Source organism: Spea bombifrons, chromosome 13 (genome assembly GCF_027358695.1).
Source record: "Spea bombifrons isolate aSpeBom1 chromosome 13, aSpeBom1.2.pri, whole genome shotgun sequence".
Classification (NCBI taxonomy): Eukaryota; Metazoa; Chordata; class Amphibia; order Anura; family Pelobatidae; genus Spea; species Spea bombifrons.
Window position 1 is genome coordinate 16,260,901 of NC_071099.1, and position 17,729 is coordinate 16,278,629.

A 17,729-nucleotide genomic window follows, 5' to 3' on the forward strand; every position below is an offset into this window, starting at 1 on the left:
ACATACGTGTACATAATGTAAGTAATAACATCATATAAGGGAAAAAAAAACATATTTAGCAAATATATCAATTTTTAGAGCATGAGATGAAGAGGATGCTTAGTTTTTCCATCTGAACAATCCAAAGTAAGAATAAAGATTAAGATTCTAATGGAAATCATTCTAGCTGTATGTACAGTCTATTGGCTTTGGTATTTTAAATAGCTATTTATGCCGAAGAAACCCAGCAATACTTTGGTAGATTTTGGATGACGATAGTGTATCCCGATAAATGTTCCACAGCGGTGTTTTTTATTCTGAAGCCATCGTCAGGATTATATATAAGCCGCTTTTTCACACAGCAGATGTGCTAGTCTCCTCTCCAAGGAAGGCCTCAAATAAGTGCGATACAATGACATCTCCTTTACGATGGACGGAATGTCGCAGAGCTTCAGACAGGAATATCTGGTGTGTTCACTGGCTGCCCGTTCTGTTTTTTAACACTTCGTCGACCTACATCTGTCCTTCTATAGGGCTGGTTCCTTAGGTCTGGAAAAGAAAGATATAAAACGGTTAATTCACGTACCATGATCGGTTCAGCAACACTATATAGAACAAACTACCACCTTTGACGAGGGCATACCAGATCTCCATAAAGCTGGTCTTAGCCCTTCTGCTTTGGAAGCTGACCTGACATAGATTAACACACCTGTGATTATGTCTTCTATTGCCCAGTTGTCCTCATATACTCGTGGCTCCTTCTTTTGAAGTTTCTTGTTTAATTCAGCCATCAAATTGACCTGAGGTTGCACAGGTTTCACTGGCTGCGATGAGGACCAAAAAAACATAGATTTAGAGTTTTCCACCATTAATTTGGCTGCCAGCCAGGCCTTCACATCGCTCACATTTTCACGGCTAGCGCAGTGAACTCACCTGCGGCTGTTTCCCTGCAGCCTCGGTCTTCTCTCCCACCGTGGCTGTGGCCTCCTGCTTCTTCAAGAGCTCCAGATCTTTATCAGCTTGCTGATATAGAAAGGTCAGGGAGATTGTATCATCCATAATGATTGTGAAAATCAATCAGAACATCACATGCACTTTGATAGTTGACCCTGGGAGTGTGTGTGATGTAAGCACTTACAAATTAGATCTTTTTTGATCACTAAACTACATTCCATCATCTATCCTTTGTCTTGCAGAGAATCCCGGCAATTATAACCATTTGGTTACCCTTGAATTAAACCTTTTTCCGTGGCCGTAGGGAAGATGTTGCTATTTATTACACATCTATTTGCCACAGAGCTTTATAAACCAAAGATGGAGGTGTAAAGAAAGCCCATCCGATTTACCTTGAATGCTCTCACAAAACGCAAGAAAACAGGAAAGAAAGTAGAGGGAGGGGTGGTTTTGCTGTTCTCCCCGAAATATTCCACAGCCGTGTTATAGGCTTCCTGAAAAGAAGAAGAGAAGAGATAGTAAAAACGTAACCGGAACTTCGTGTAAATGTCCAAGGAAAAAGATAAAGAGTGAGGTGAAAAGCATTGGGATAAAAGAAATACAGAGAAAATTAGCTAAATGAGACGCATTGTGACCAGCAGGAACAGATATCAGGAAGATGGGACCAGGGGCAAAAAAAGAAGAGGATCTTTCCTATCCTAGATGTCTGAAGAATATGGGATTCACTCACTAAACACCTTGTCTTGAGTTAACCCGGAGTTTCTTCTTTTATGTGAACTTGAGTGACTTGCATTGGTTATTCAGAAATGTCATCTGGGTGACAATAATCTCTACAATGTAGACTTGGCTAAACAAAGCCCATTGAGCCAAATACCAACATTTTCATTAACAAAGTTGCTGAATTTACATAAAAACTTATGATCCAGGATACAATAACATTTCCCCATCTTTATCACACCTGTGCAGTCTTGGCATCCCCTGAAAGTCTCGCCATAACATCCATATTCGATTTTAGGAAGTCCTTTAGAACAGGACTATCATCTTGCTTTGTGAATTCTTTCTGGGCTTGTTCTATCCCAGCCTGAAGGGACTTCACGTCGGCCACCACGGCATCCAGAGACACTGGAGAAGAAGGGGAGAAACATTTCTTCTAGCAGTCCTTAAATGTGACCTCACCATCTTGCCAAGTTAAGATGGAGCCCATGTGAAAAAAGCTATCAGAATACACTGAAAATATACAATAGTAATTGTTTCATGTTCTTAGTTGGGCCTGGACTTGTGATAGTGGTCAGTGATACCTGTAGCTGCTTTCTCCAGGAAATTTAGTTCAGAATGGAAGGTGGACAAATGGGAAAATTTCTCCTTGATCACACGCACCAAATAGTGCAAAAGTGTCTGTTTCCGATCCGTGGACTTAGTCTCCAGGAGCTTTTGATGGAGAAAAAAGGTGCAATTTTTAGATCTACCTATATCTTCAATTACTTGCAAAATAATAGCAGACGTTCTTCTCTAGAGAGTATATCTCAACTGTACTTATTGTCTTTTGTTACTGTTTTCCCCTCTCTTCTTTTAATAGTAATAAAATAAAGGATTTATATATATATATATATATTTTTATATTATTATTATTATTTATTTATTGATATCTATAGCTAGGCATTTCATAAGTTATGTTTTGCTTTTGCCTGCTCAGAAGTTCCCCTAATACTTACCACGTCAAGGGACTGCAGTCGGAATCCATAGGCTGCTCCCCTCTTGCTGCTGTTCATGTAATTCCCAAATGCCAGGACTAGCTGGAGAAGGAGAGTGCAAATAGTGGGTAATAAGCAATGGAGCATCTTGAAAAAAGGTGATGAGAATGGGTGCAGCTTTGTAGCCGGTCTTTTATGAAGATTTTGGGGTCACCATTAGTTAAGCAACACTGCTAAAGCCGTATTGGTCCAAAAGAAGATGGAGTCTTTAGTTGAAGGTGGTTGAATCATTCCATTTCATGTTACTCTACATATTGTTCTGTGTTGGCCCAATACAAGGTGTCACCTTCAACTAAAGACTCCAGCAGTGTTTTTTGGTCCATAATGGGTGATTGGGTTGATTTGCAGTAATTTATTTAGGCAATATTTTCCTGAGTGCTTGTGACCAAAACTATCTTAAGATTCTTGCACGTAAGGGAGTCATCAATTTACTGATGAACCTTGACATGTTTTGCAGGACAGCTCAAAGGAGAAACTCTCCTATAGAGTCTCTCACCTCCAGGATCCCTTTCAGCTTCTCAGAGGACTTTATTGATATGGAGGCAGCAATCAAGGCATTGAGTTGCTGGAAAGAGAAGAGGAAAATATTCACCATGTGTATAGTAATTTGTTATGTCACAGTGTCATCTAAAAATGTTGCATGATGTTTCTTACTGGTGTTATACGGCTTGTAGTATCGGGGAAGCTGGAGATGAAGGTCATGGTGTTAACCCTTTCAGAAAGCCTGGGGATGGAGCAGAGGTGGACCATGAATCGGTCTTCTGCACTCAGGTCATCCAGGGGCTTCTCGTCTCGTAGATATCGGGATATCTGCTGCCGCTCCCAGTCGGTGGGCAGGAATCGGGACAGAAGCTCCAGGAAATCCAGACTCAAGGCCTGCATGTCATAACTGGAAAAAGGAGGCAAGGCCGTTAGTCATGTTGCGGTAGTAATGGGGCATGCGTGATCATACTGAACATGCCATACATACTGAATGTTAGTTGCCTTGTAAGGATGAACATTTACAACATTTTCCTTTGCAGTTCAAATATGGACTTATTTTGAGGCTGACCAGAAGCAATTGAACAAGCCTCTTGAGCTGACAATAAGTGCTAGCTGCAGGTTCAACAACAGCAGGAAGGCGTCAGCTTATAATACCCCACATCACACTTACTTCTTGATGGCAGTTGTAATGGCTTCAGGGGTTAGGCCTCCCTTTTTCAGAGTAATTGCGAGATTCTTGGCACGATTTGCATCAATCAGAGTCACCTTGCTTGGCTGTTTTTGAGCGGACTTTACTCTTTCAGTGAATGGGGTTTTGCTGAGATCCTGGGCCTTGGTCTTAAATTGCTCTTCGAAGTCACTCATGTCAAGTTCCTTGGGAATTTAAAAGTTTAATATCACATAATCAAGGTTTTGACCCATCAATATCCCTATCAACCATCCTGTACTGATCAGTACCCAGTCCCCCCCCCACATTCTGTCCATTTTTCATTACCTGCAGCACCTTTTCGTCGTCCAGTTGTGTGAAGACCGTCCCGTTGATCTGCGTTGGTTTCAGCGCCACCCAGTTGAGAACCTGCATCCGAAACTTTGTCTGAACAGGTTTCTTTATGCTCATACCTGCAAAATTGTAGGGACTTCCATTTTATGCATTTAAACGAATATTTTTATAAAGGTTTTATTTCTGAGCAAAACACTGCTTGTTGAACCTGTCCAAGTTTAGGCTATTGACCCCAGAGTTCTCACCTGTTGATAGGCCTGCAGTCATAAGGAGTTGAGTAGGTGGTGGTGGAGGAGGACCACCAGAACCCAGAGATGGAGGAGGTGGTGGAGGCGAAGGTCCGACAAGTGTCCCAGGAAAGGGTGGAGGAGGAGGGGGAGCACCAGCCCCATTAGGTGTTTGTGAAAGTGGTTGTTGAGTTGGGACGCTAGTAACATCTGACCTTGGTAGTGGTGGTGGTGCAGGGACATTGGTGACCTCTGGTCCTGGTAGTGGAGGGAGAGCAGAGGTATTGGTGACCTCTGATCCTGGTAAAGGCGGGGGAGCAGGGATATTGCTGACCTGTGGCCCTGGCAGTGGAGGTGGTGCAGGGACATTGGTGGCCTCTGATCCTGGTAATGGGGGAGGAGCAGGGATAGGGTGACTCTCTGTATCTGGAGGTGGGCAGGGAATAACTGCATCCTCAGACAATGGAGATAAAGTGGAAGGCTGGGTAGAAGTCACCTCAGACTCATGGATTGAAGATGACGATGAAGATTGAGATGAATGCTCTGTAACTGACATTGGGCAGCTGGTGATTGCACCTGAAAATAGAAGACACACGGTCAATAGCATTTCCTCATATAATCATCCTACTGGAGACCTGGATCATGGGCTGGTCAATCTCACAGTTCAAGCTTTGTCATAGTCCACCATTTTACTCTCTTACCAGTGACTGTGACAAGTGAAGAACTTGGTCTTTTGCTACTGTCAGGTGTTGGGCTTGTGTGGACAGAGATTGCTGATGTGTCTTCTGTACAGGTATCCCCAGCAGGTTCCATCCAGATTACTTGTCCATTTCCCACCTCTCGTATGTGCACGGTATGCTGTGTGTCCACAGGGGGTTGTAACACATGTTTCTCCTGCAAATGGGAATTAAGTTCAACAAATGTTTAGTTTAATATTCTGTAATTACGAAACCAAGCTGTGGTGACATTGGTGTCGTAAAGTAATTTGTGAAGCTAAATGCAAAGAAATAGGAAAATTAGAATGAATCCCAATAATATTAGTATTAGTACTATCTTAATATTGTTTACCTGCAGCTAAGCCATTTCTGAATCTCTATTACAGTGAATTAATTAACCGACTTACTGTATGAAGCTCTAAAGCCAGTGAGGGCTGAGGTCACCTTGCATGGTGTCCAGTTGAATTCCATGTGGAGACAATCAAGAACTTAACTATTAGACTATATATCATGCACGGAAAACCCTGATCTTTTAGCAGGAACAAATTTTGATCCTTCATAATGTGTTGTCGGCTTACCCTTGCTGCACTCAATTCTTTACGCATCTGGTCTAGTTGCGTTTCCAGCTCGGCCACCCTCCTCATGTATTCATTCTCTGTCTGCTGCAGCTTTTCAGTCAACTGGATGACAGCATGAAGTCAGAGGTCAGACCTCACAGATCCAACATTCAATGCTTTATTTATAATAAATCAAGTAAAAAAAGGGGGCTAAGTTACTACTCAATAATACGTTTTCCAAGAAAATGCTTGGATTACAAAGGTGTCCACAACCAGGTAGTGTCTTCTAGATGCTCCCAGTGCCATATGTGGAATGGTTAAGCCGAAATCCCTGCTTGAATAGTTTCCAGGTATGTGGATCAGTAACGATATCGAGGATCAACATACTGTGCCCATTATAGATGAAGAATCCAGCAGTTATAACTATAACGGTACCTACATGAGCCAAGTGTCCTTGCAAGTCCTCTACATGCTCCAGCATTTCATTCTTGGTGTCTGTGTCCTCCAAAAGACTGTTCACATCGAAGATATTATCTAAGTAAGCCTGTATCTGTACCTGGAGCCGTTCACTCTCTGTGTGCTTCAGAATCTGATCACCATGGAAAGCATGAAGTGCAAAGATTAATTTTTTTTAATGAATTATGTTTTTACACAAATGTATTGTTTCATTTTTAAATACATTTTCTACTCCATTTGTCAAGGCTGAACGAGATTGACTTTTTTTTTGTAACCTAAATTTCTATGTTACTATGTACTTGAAAATATAAAAACTCACCTCCAGATATTCGTCTAGACCTAGTAGAAAGAATTGATGTTGAAGGAAGACTCTGAAGTTCATGTTCTTTACAGAATGAACGACAATATTGATGAACTGCATGCAGGCCACCTGGAGATATAGTCAACACACAATAAACATTCATACCTTCCCGCTCTTCGAATGGACAAAGACGTTGGGGGCACGACAAAGATTTTTTGGGCAATTTACTGATTGGTTTTTATCTTTTATAAATGAGTTCTTTAATCTACAAATCTCCAAACCCACCCAAAGCTACCGAGGCATTAACCCTTCTCACCATAAAGTCAATGTTGGAATCTTCAGTCTGAAAATATTCCATAAGTTTCTCGAATCGCGAACTTTCCCCGAAGACCTGGAGAAAGCAGTGAAATTTAGAGTACTGGGTGGTTAAGAGTTTTAAGTTAATCGCCTAGGACAGGGGTAGGCAATTCGGCTCTCCTGATGTTGTGGACTACATCTCCCATAATGCTCTTACAGTCATAATGCTGGCAAAGCATCAAGGGAAATGTAGTCCACAACATCTGGAGAGCCGATGATTGCCTACCCCTGGCCTAGGATAAAGATCACAACTCAAATGTGTACTTCAGCTTGGGCCTACAAACCATCTGATTGGGGTGTTAATAACCCCCGTCCACTACCATAACTGCAAAGCTCAAATTTGTTACATGTTTTCTAAATTGTGTCTATTTTTGTTGTTGCTTCTTTGTCTTAGATCGCCCAGGAGGACCTGTCCAGATGTTAGCTATTACATTCAGTTAATACCATTTCCAGCTGGTGTCATTATTTTAGATTTTTTTTTCCTAACAAGCAAAAAACTCTTTTTTTTTGGCTGAGAAAACTGAGATATGTAGCAAAATTGGACAAAACTGTCATATTTTATTTTCTAGTGTCGCCTCTCATATCAGCAAAAAACCTCCACCAAATAGGGCCCATAACTTTATAGTCACATTATACACATTTTAAACTGGCGTTCTGGTTCCATGTTATAAAGTTTGGTACGGACAGATTGGGTTGACTCTCTCACCTCCATGAAATAGTTGAAAGCAGAGAGAATTAGCTCATGTCCCCCTCGGACCAGACAAACTGCAGCAAGGAGTTCCAGGACGAGAGCCTTGGTGCTGGGAGGAACATAGAGACCAAGGGTAATGAAGCAGTCCGAAAGGTGAAAAATGTGATAAGGAGAGACATTAATTGGGGAGGGAAAAGGGCTGCATTTAAAAATAAGGTAAAGGATTGTGAGGACATGAATGAATGAGTAAGTAGACAGAAGGAATGAAAATAACTAGAGAAAAAGCATCAAGTATAAGACACAGAATAATAAATACAATACTTGCAGCAGGTAAGGACTGGCACCTTGTAGCCCGACTGGCAGGTACAGGTGAATGGGCCCCCTCCACCACTTGCCGTAACATACTCACTTATGCATGCGCCATGCACTCATCATAACACATACACACACGCTAACTCACATACACACTCACATCAACACATCACACCTCACACACTTACTGTAGTAAGTAGTAGTCCGCGAGCAGCCACTCTATTAATGGGGGTCACATAATGCCACAATTGCCCCCCCAGCCCAGCCCGCACCTGCAATGTATTCTTGCTTTGTACATGTATTCTCGCACCCAATCCACATACTCACCGAGGGTTCTTGTTACCCAGGCTGAGGGTAATCTGGTTGACACAGGAGGGGTGCGACATCACCATGCTAAACCCTGACTGCAGAAAGTACAAGAGGAGCCCAATTAAAGGTGCTGTTCCAGCTATGCTGCAGAATTTTTCCTTTTTTTAACTAGTTGCCCCATCAGAAAGATAAAAGAAGCTACCTATAGGTATATAATCCTTATCGAAATACCTGATGTTATTAAAAAGAAGCTGCTTCTTTTTATTTTAGGTATGGTAAACCACTTTACATATAAATTGGAAGTAGCTTCAGAAGACTTTTAAGAAACCATCATGAAAACGCAATGAAAGAACCATTAAAGGTGCTGATGGATATGTACATTTTATACTAATATTCTAAAATTATTTTTCCCCAATATGAAACGCGTACGATCATATCCACTTGTTCCGTACCTGGTAGTTCATAATTGCCCGCAGACACATGATACACACATGTACATCGTCCTTGGCGTTCACATGCCGGGAGTTTCTCAGTGTTGTTCGGCTGTGCATGTACCTGTTGAAACAAAGAAGCAGTGTCTGCCTATTCCATATTCCTATTGTACTATATGTAGGATTTATTGGGATGCTATTGAAATAGCTGGGACCAGTCAACGTTAACTGACCGTGGATCCAGTACACCTCGCCGGAGTCACAGATAACAGGGTTCACAAAATACAAAGGTTTTTTGGAATAAGGAACACCTATGGAATCAATATATATCAGGAACTGCATTAACACAAAAGCGCCTGGTGTGTTATAGACTAGTTGATGTAATGGGTTGCGTAGGTAGGGTTTTAGATACCCTATGAATCCTTTGTCTGTCCCTCACAATGGAGTTCCTGCCTGAGCCATCTTTGTTTGGCAGCCAGGCTGGAGCCATCTCTGTCTACCTTGGGGCCCTGTATGACGGGTCATTCTGTCACAGCTGAGATAAGGAACAGGGCCATCTACATCAAATGTCTTCGCCGAGAACCGCATTACCTGGTGGTCAGGTTCCGTACTCGAGAGGGTGTGCTAGATGGGCTGGAGGACGCGCTAGACTTGTTGATGTCCTCTAGAGATCGGTGTGTGTTCTTTACTTTGTCCACTCCTCCGTTATCAGCGCCCTCTACGTCAAACCTGGAACGAAAATGGGTAGAAGGATGACAAAAAAAGGGGGACAAAAAGAGGAGCTGAAAATTGCAAATACGTTAGAATGACATCAGAGGGCAAGAATGAAGCGTTACCGAGTGTGAAAAGTGCCTATGATTTAGCATTCTCTCTCTCTAACATGGCCAGGGGGTCAGGGTTTTACATGATACAGAAAAATGCCATTTCCCCTTTTCTCGGTACACTTTCTGGTCTACTTATAGCAGCTTAGAAATGTTAACTTATCTCGAAGGAGAACAGCAACTAAAACATCAGCTGTACCTACAGTATGTGAAAAGCCGGCGCTCAATGCCGGATCCTCATTCATATCATAGAAGAATAATAGAAATGTAACATTCAGTATATAACGTCTTATGCTCTAATGAGGTAACAATATTCAAGAGTAGCTTTAAGTATGATATTAATGTTATTTGTGTAGCTGTGCTATTGCCTCTGTGGAAAATGTGAATTAGAAGAACCAATAAACAGGGAAAGTGTCAATGGAGAGACACTTCCTATCAACAGGCACGTTTGTATGAGGTATGGTATAAATCAACTGGAATAAATACTTACGGAAAAGAGTACTGTGCAAATGAGAGATATTCCACTAGAACGTCAAGGCCGCCGACTTCTGGGCTCAGAAATTCTTCCACCCATCTAAAAGAAAGCACAAAGGTCTAATTCTGAATGCCACCCTACTGAGGAGAGGTACGTTCTAGGGTTCTCTGCTGTATTCTTGACTGTGTTGCTGAATGATTAGGAAATTGATATAGCTGAACTGGACCTAGGGTCAATAAAGTCTTTGGTCGAAGGTGGTAACCTTTATTCAACCAATAATGAAAAAAGTTGTAGAGCCAAAGAAGCTTTCAGGACCTAAGATTTCGTGTCCCATTGTTGCCCACAGCTTTTGTTACCACATCATACAATAGTAGAACGACAGGGGTCCATGACCCATGGAACCTTTTCCTCTGCTAACTTTGCCTGAAGAGGGATGGGGCACAATTCTTTCCTTTGTAAATTCAAGAGGAGCCAATGAGATCGGAAGGGTTATTATTATTGGTAACTGTGGGATCTGCACCCTTGCTTGATCTCGATTCTCGAGCAAGGTTATACACTGGGCCTCTTCTGGATTTCCTTTCTAGTTATGTCACAAGAGCTCTTCTGTGTTTTACCGGTGGACTCTCCCTGTCTACAGTTTAGCTCCATTGTCTCTGCCACTGGGCCAACTGTCTCACCCAATATGATTGGTCCGCAGGGAGATCTCCAGCTCTCGCAGGACTTGGGTGGATTCCTGAACGCGTCTCTTGAACTGAAACAAAAGGACACAAGACTTTGAATGAACACAATGTCTATTATTTACAAGCTTGCTTTTAAGGAAGCCTGGAGATGGGACGATGAACGCTGTTCATCTACCTGAAAGTAACCCCTCTAGTGCTAGTCTGTACCCCTGCATGTGTGTATTAGTGTCTTGTCCATCTGCTTGATGGCACCTTGACACATATACTTAATGAACTAGAGGATGCTCTCATATATTTGTGAGGATATCATGTTCTATGAGCAGGATCATTATTATGCTTACAGTACCAGTGATCATATCTGAGGAAATGAAGGAAAAATGGTTATCTGGACCCAATGCAATGTTGACGTCAATGATATTGTGTTGACCAGTGGGTCGCAAATGCCCTCACTCATGAGCATACATCAAGTTACCTTCCGGCTGATCCCTCCCGTATCCACATAGCTCTTCAGCTTATGTATATAGAAAGCTGGCGGACTCTTCACTTGGAATCGTTCCTGGAGGTGGACAGAAAAACGTTTTCAGGTCCCACATTGTGACGGCCAGGGTGACCAGTACAGCATCCCATTCCAATACAACACACGCTCCTGGCTCCCTTTAGCTATATCCCCAAAGATTATACTCACTTGGTCACACACTAGTTCCCACTTCTTGTCCTGGTCATATTGTCGAAGAACGTGTATTTTATCAGGGGGTAAATTCATGGCGTTCTGATAAAGAGAGAAACACAGAGGTCTTAAAGATACTGCCCACCACATTCTCACACTAATAATGGTGAACGCGGACACCCAACCCTCTTGTGTCTATGTATACTTTTATTTCATACAGTATATAACTTCACCGAGTTATATACAGTTAACAGTAAAGATACGGTGACCGTACAAACGCTACATCTGATTTGCATACATTTGCATAGAGGGTCGCAGCCCCACAGAGATAATATATGCAGCTAGTTGTCTCAAGATAGGAAACATATTCTCACTCTTGGGGCAAAACTGTGCCTCATTGTGTATTACTGAAATGCATCATTTTCAAGAGTCCTTTATTTACATTGTTTTTAGAAATATATGTATTTTAGCATTTCTGGATGTGAGGGGGTAGGGGGTCTGGATGTGAGGGGGTAGGGGGTCTGGATGTGAGGGAGTAGGGGGTCTGGATGTGAGGGGGTAGGGGGTCTGGATGTGAGGGTGTGTAGGAGGTTCTGGATGTGAGGGAGTAGGAGGTTCTGGATGTGAGGGGGTAGGGGGTCTGGATGTGAGGCGGTAGGGGTTCTGGATGTGAGGGGGTAGGAGGTTCTGGATGCGAGGGGGTAGGGGGTCTGGATGTGAGGGGGTATGGGTTCTGGATGTGAGGGGGTAGGGGGTCTGGCTGTGAGTGGATAGGGGTTCGCTGTTAAAGTTCCTTTATCTTATCAGACTATGCCTATATCATTGTCAGTCTGTGGCTGTTAATATCAGATCACAAAAAAGGAAGCAACTTGGGTAAAATAAACGGCCTGGATGACTATACATTAATAGCCTTACTCTTAACGTAAAATGAACGTTTCCATAATCACTTCTTTAAACACTAATACACCATACTGTACATTTAAACGCTGATGGGCATAAATGCAACAATATAATAATATATTATTTTAATAATATAATACAATTATATAAAATATAAATATATAAATAATACAAAAATACATCATTTTTTTTGTCTCCCAGCTAATTAAAATAACGGGTATAGCTTAGATTAATTCTCATGTTATTGCAGTTTATAAAATGTATTTGGACAATGAATGAATGAATGAATGAATGAATGTGATCTTAAGTTTCTGCAGCTGCTTCATCCTAATAAGTGTAATTGTGAGGGGCAGGAAGGTTTCTTATACCTCCCGACTGTCCCACATTAGGAGGAACAGTTCCTCTTTGGGACTCAAAGCGTCTGCCCCCCCCCCAGATCTTCCTCCTGTCAGAATGTTTGATGGATATGGGTCTCTCGTGGTGCTCTACAGCCCTAATACTCTTCGGCCATTGAAGCCGTTGGGCGTTATGGGTTTTTAGTCTTGGTTTTCCAAGCATAACTCGGAACGTTCTAAATGAGCTCACCCTGAAACTATTGAAATATTAACCCTTTAATAGCCCGTCATGAAGATTCTATGTAATGAGTAGCCACATGGTCCTCATCATTCTAGAAAGGGCTTAATCATTAAAGAGGTAGTAAAGTTCCATCACAGCCTGGGTGCAATTCGCTCTCAATGTTTCTCTATGTTGGGAGAAAATAAAGTAATTTTCTAAATTTTCACAGATCCTCATCCCTTAAAATATTGCTGAGATTCGATGACTTTGGCTCTAGACAAAGTCTGGTCCTCGTAGCGTGACTGCGATGGAGTCCTGTAAACACATTCTCAGCCTTTTTGCTCTGCAGGTGTCAGTTAGTTTCTCCTCCCTGTGGGTTTCCGGCTTCTGTTTTCTTTCTCTGATCTTTACAGCGGCGCATGCTGTGAGCTGGGCAGGGTGTGCGGGGTTATGGCGTGCAGCTAGAAGCTCAGGGGAAGAAGATTTCATAGAAACGTAGAATCTGGCCATAGATCAGAACCGTTCGGTCCGTCTAGTCTGCCCATTGTTCCTGGTGTAAAGACTCAAACCTTCAGTCGTTGGTCTCGTCTTAGATTCAGGGGCCGTATGCCCATCCCATGCGTGTTTGAATTCCTACTTATCTATTACCCTCCCGGTAAAGTAAAACTTTCCTAACTTACATGAAAGCCCCAAACCCTCTAGTTTTCGATTATGATCTCTTGCTCTCCATCATTGAAATAAACTGTTTCTATCCCATGTCTTTCTGCACACGGTGCCATATCTATTGTGGGAGAAAGAGACATAGCGGGCTAGGCATGGAAAGAGATCTAGAGAGAGAGAGAGGGATGTGCTAATGAAACATTTGTACACATGTAGGTCACAGGCCGTATGTTGGGACATGTCACTTCATTAGGCAACGCGCTTCCTTTCGACCCATCACCCTCTTTGAGTACAGATGCAGTGTGACAAATTCGCTGACGGAACCCAAAGCCCGCTGCCCTCGGATGCACCTGCCCTACTAATACCCAGCTGGGCAACTTTATACCCTCTGAACCTACAGCTGTACTAGACATGGATGATGCATGAAGGTTCTGTTCCACCGACTCGGAAGAATTAAAGCTGTCGATATATTGTTGCCAGAATAACTTAAAGAATGCTACCTAAATGTTTTCTGCGGATTAAACCTTCACAGGAGAGAATAAAAAGAAGGTTTATAGGAATTATAGGGGGCCGAGTCTTCTGCTTTATCAAGGGGGACACCACAACAATTTAAACGGGACTACCATATGATTGCTGGAGTTTTGCAAAATCAAATTTAAATTTAGTTGGACTATTCAGATCCACCCATTCTTCAATAGACCCCCCCTATTAAAATATAGGGGGCTAAGTGTAAAAAAAAGTGATCTGGTAACAAGTTTAAAAATGAGATCATATCACCATATACTGTATCCATTAAACAAAGCCTGCTCATCACGCGCCAGGTTCAAGCCTTCCCCTCCCATCACTCCCATTTCACACAGCTGTCTGCCTGAGAGCGGTAGGCGAATGAATGAGAGCCTAAATTATACATGAGCCATTTCTAGGTAACCTTCCTCTGACCTCCCTATCTGGTGTCAGCTCACTGGCCAAGTGTCCATGGCAAACACCAAGTTCGCGTGTGTTGGTGCATACACCTTCTGGCGAGCCCGACCCGCGTCTCACATGGTCCGCTGCGTTAGTGTTAATGTTTACCGAATAACTGGGCATTGTGGGAAGCCAAAGAATATGCCGGTCCTTCATAGGTGAGGACGTGTTTTAGAGTCGTTGTATAATTAAAGCTTATTGTATTTTAACAGAAAGCGGCACAATCTTCACTATTGAAAAGGTTGCACGTAGATGTAATTGTCCAGCTTAAAAGTCTGGACCAGTAATAATTCCGGGTCTCCGAGTTCCTAACGCTGAGTCTTTATAATCAATATGTCATGTGAATCCAGGGTAAACAATGTGCACGCGATCCTGTATCAATTACCGCGCATGGTCATATGTCATACAATGCTCCAGTGCCCTTTGTTTGCAAGATAAGTCCCGTTCGGCACATCAGGTCTGCCTGTTTCTCCTGATGTAAAGACTCAAACCTTAATCAGTCGTTGGTCTCGTCTTAGATTCAGGAGCCGTATGTCTATCCCATGCATGCTTAAATTCCCCCCCACTATGTTAGCTCTTACTACTTCTTCTGGGAGGCTGTGCCACCTGTCTACCACCCAAACAGTGACTTTTTTAACATTATGTATATGCTGTTTTAATGATAAGCCAATACATCAGGTACTTGCATATATTATTGTACGCAATATTTTGAAAACAGGGGATTTCATAAACTGTGGACGAGCATATGCTTGTCTCAAAATTCAATTTTTTTATAGATCCTCTACCCTGCTGGAAATACCCACCGTTCCACTAAATGACACCAATTAGTAGTAATCTCCATTCCCAACCTCAGGTGGGAGTTGTTTTTTAGGTTGGACTGGCCCTTTGTGAAGAATTTTGGACTGGCAAGGAACGCAGCAGGGTCACGTAATGCGAGGTTACGTGACGCTTCAGTGAAAGCTGTCAGTAAGGTAAGGTGGGTGCAAAAGAGGGGGAGCGAGTAAGAGGGTAAGGGAAGGAATATGTATGAATGAATGTGTGTATGTGTGTCAGAATGAGAATGTATGTGTTGTGTATTTTAAACATGTAAGTGTTTGTGTGAGCATGAATGTGTATGTATAAGTGGTGTGTGTTAGCATGAATGTGTAAGTATGTGTTAATGAGTATGAGCAAGCATATGTTGTGTGTAAGCGTGTGTACATATGTGTACCAGTGCGTATGTTGTGGGGGGCAAGGGCCCAGTGGGGCCTCTTAGCTCTACTTGTCCCCGGGGTCAGAAGGTGCCGGCCCTCCCCTGGCTGTAGAGAGACGGTTGGAGAATATCTAAGGTGGTCTTCACCATGAACATAATCTGATCCAGACCTGGCTTATACCCTTCAATATTATTCCATGACAACCTTCTAGTCATCTTCTGGTCATCACAAGTTGAACATCTCACACCCCACACCAGCTCTTACTGCCCTGACTATAAATTAAGAAGGTGTGAGGGGCAAAAGCAAACATAAATGTCATCATGTCTTCCCATATATTTGCCTGAACAATAAATCCCATCACGGAAGCCTAAACCCTGAACAGCTTTTTAGATGGTCAACTATATTGAGTTGGTAGCATACCGAGCACATAAGCATACATGCGCACCAAATCATCCACAGTGATGTTTCATAAACATGCGCAGCCCCCAAAAACTGTACCTAAGATATCTGTCTATAGCCGATAGTTACTCCTAGGACTGCCAAAACCCAAGCTAAAAAGTATTATATTAATGCCATGGTGGAGCAAACATATGAAACTCCTATGCTCCTTCTTCCCACACTGTATTCGCCTCTACCACTTCTGACGGGAGGCTGTTCCATTTATCTAGTAAAACTTCCCTACATTAATCTAATCCTCTGACCCTCTAGTGTTAGGCTGTGACCTCCTTTTCTATACATATTAAGTTCCCTTAGTCTTGATCGTTTTTTAATGTCGTTTTATCACTACAACGATCTCCAAGATGTTATCGGATTACGACCAGACTACAAGTAATCCCCGAACGGACCTCTTCTTTCATTTCGTTCATCTTCAAAACTCTCCGTTCTCTCTACTCACCAACACCACATTAAATCGCTCCTCCAGCTCCCCCGAGCTCGGCCGCGGCGTTTTTTGCAGGGACCCCTCTTTCTGTCTTTGGGGGGGCGTCGAGCCGGTGGTCGGTGGAGCCTTTGTCTCCCGGCTCTGGAACATATCCAAACTCCCGGCTGCGTTCCCCATAATCCAAGCTGTCCCGCGGTTCCACGCACTTAAATCCAGACTGGGAGCGCTGAGGATTACGGCGGATGAAATCAAGGAGGCAAAGATAACGGTTTAGCTGGCGCGACGATGGAGTAACGTACTAAGAAAGTGTGCGACACACCCAGCGTCCTTATCGTTGTGCACAACCAACGCTCTTCACCACAGACAGGGTAACACGCGAGCAAAAGGGAGGATGTGACAACATGGTACTGGTACATCAGATGTCATAGTGTTTCCTGGATTTCTTTGGTATTGGACCTCAGATTCTCTCTCGTTTTCTTATTGCCCAAAGATTCTAGTCCATCTCCTTCAAACGTCTCCGTAGTTCCCCAATTTGGTTCTCTTCGAGCAGCAATACGGTGGATTTGTAGCTGCACGGGGGCATCCTCTAAATGTAAGAGGTAGACCAAAAAAAAAGAGAAGGAAGTTGGGTTTCAAAACCTTTTTTTTTTTGAGAGAGTTTCAAAACAGGAGAAGGAACACAAGGGGCCAGACACGGCTCTGGATGGATCTTCTCTACAATGCTTGCGACGTTCACAAGGTGTCTTCTCTAGGTTGGGAGGGTTGGGCGCCGTGTTGTGTGTGGGTACCACAGGGTGGATGTAGTATGATAGGAAGGTTTGATGCATATGCTGAAACTGGATCCCTCAGCCTGGTTATAAGATATCTGGGACTCAAGTGAACCAGAATCGTTTAACCCTTAAAGCACACACCCTTTCAGCATTAAGAGTTTTAAAAGGCATTCAGACGTAGCGTGTGACAGGCAGGAAGCCAGCGTGGTTTCATACAGGAAAGAGGGAACCAGAGCAGAAGAGAGAATCGGCAAGGTACTGAGACAGTACTGTGCCAGTCCTTGCCCTCACTGCTTTTGTTACCCCCTGCAAATTATGTCCTCTGGACATTTAAAAGTGGGGCGCATGGACTGATTGGGGAGATTCTCAGATCTCCTCCGACTGGCCTAAGAAGCAACAGAGGTCCTCCTTTGCAGCACCCACTTGACCTCCTGCTAAACTAGTGTTGCAAGGTGGCATTTCAGGTAAGGCAGGTGGGTGGCCACGTCTCCCACCAACTTCAGGGGCCGCTCCGGCTCCCTTCCCACTAGTGTCCCGATTCGGGCACCTGATACTGGGGTATAACCCTGTTTTTTCTGTTCTAGAATCATGGCTACACATTACATTTTTTTTTATATTATCTTGAAGAATAAAAAAAAAAA

The 17,729-nt window shown here is 43.0% G+C and overlaps 1 protein-coding gene across 1 annotated transcript; it reads right to left on the minus strand.

Moving 5' to 3' along the window:
* Positions 1-234: 234 nt before the first annotated feature.
* On the minus strand, positions 235-16,854 carry FMNL1 (formin like 1). The gene is made up of 26 exons (XM_053453270.1): positions 16,334-16,854; positions 11,186-11,269; positions 10,973-11,056; positions 10,498-10,571; positions 9,836-9,919; positions 9,116-9,253; positions 8,546-8,648; positions 8,112-8,188; positions 7,488-7,581; positions 6,741-6,815; positions 6,443-6,553; positions 6,107-6,256; positions 5,689-5,790; positions 5,096-5,288; positions 4,413-4,970; positions 4,162-4,286; positions 3,838-4,040; positions 3,339-3,573; positions 3,181-3,249; positions 2,646-2,726; positions 2,232-2,361; positions 1,892-2,055; positions 1,326-1,427; positions 913-1,002; positions 689-803; positions 235-528 (listed from the first exon to the last, which is right to left on the minus strand). The coding sequence occupies exons 1-26, from the start codon at positions 16,493-16,495 to the stop codon at positions 431-433; spliced, it is 3,501 nt and encodes a 1,166-aa protein (XP_053309245.1). The 5' UTR covers positions 16,496-16,854; the 3' UTR covers positions 235-430.
* Between the last annotated feature and the right edge of the window lie 875 nt (positions 16,855-17,729).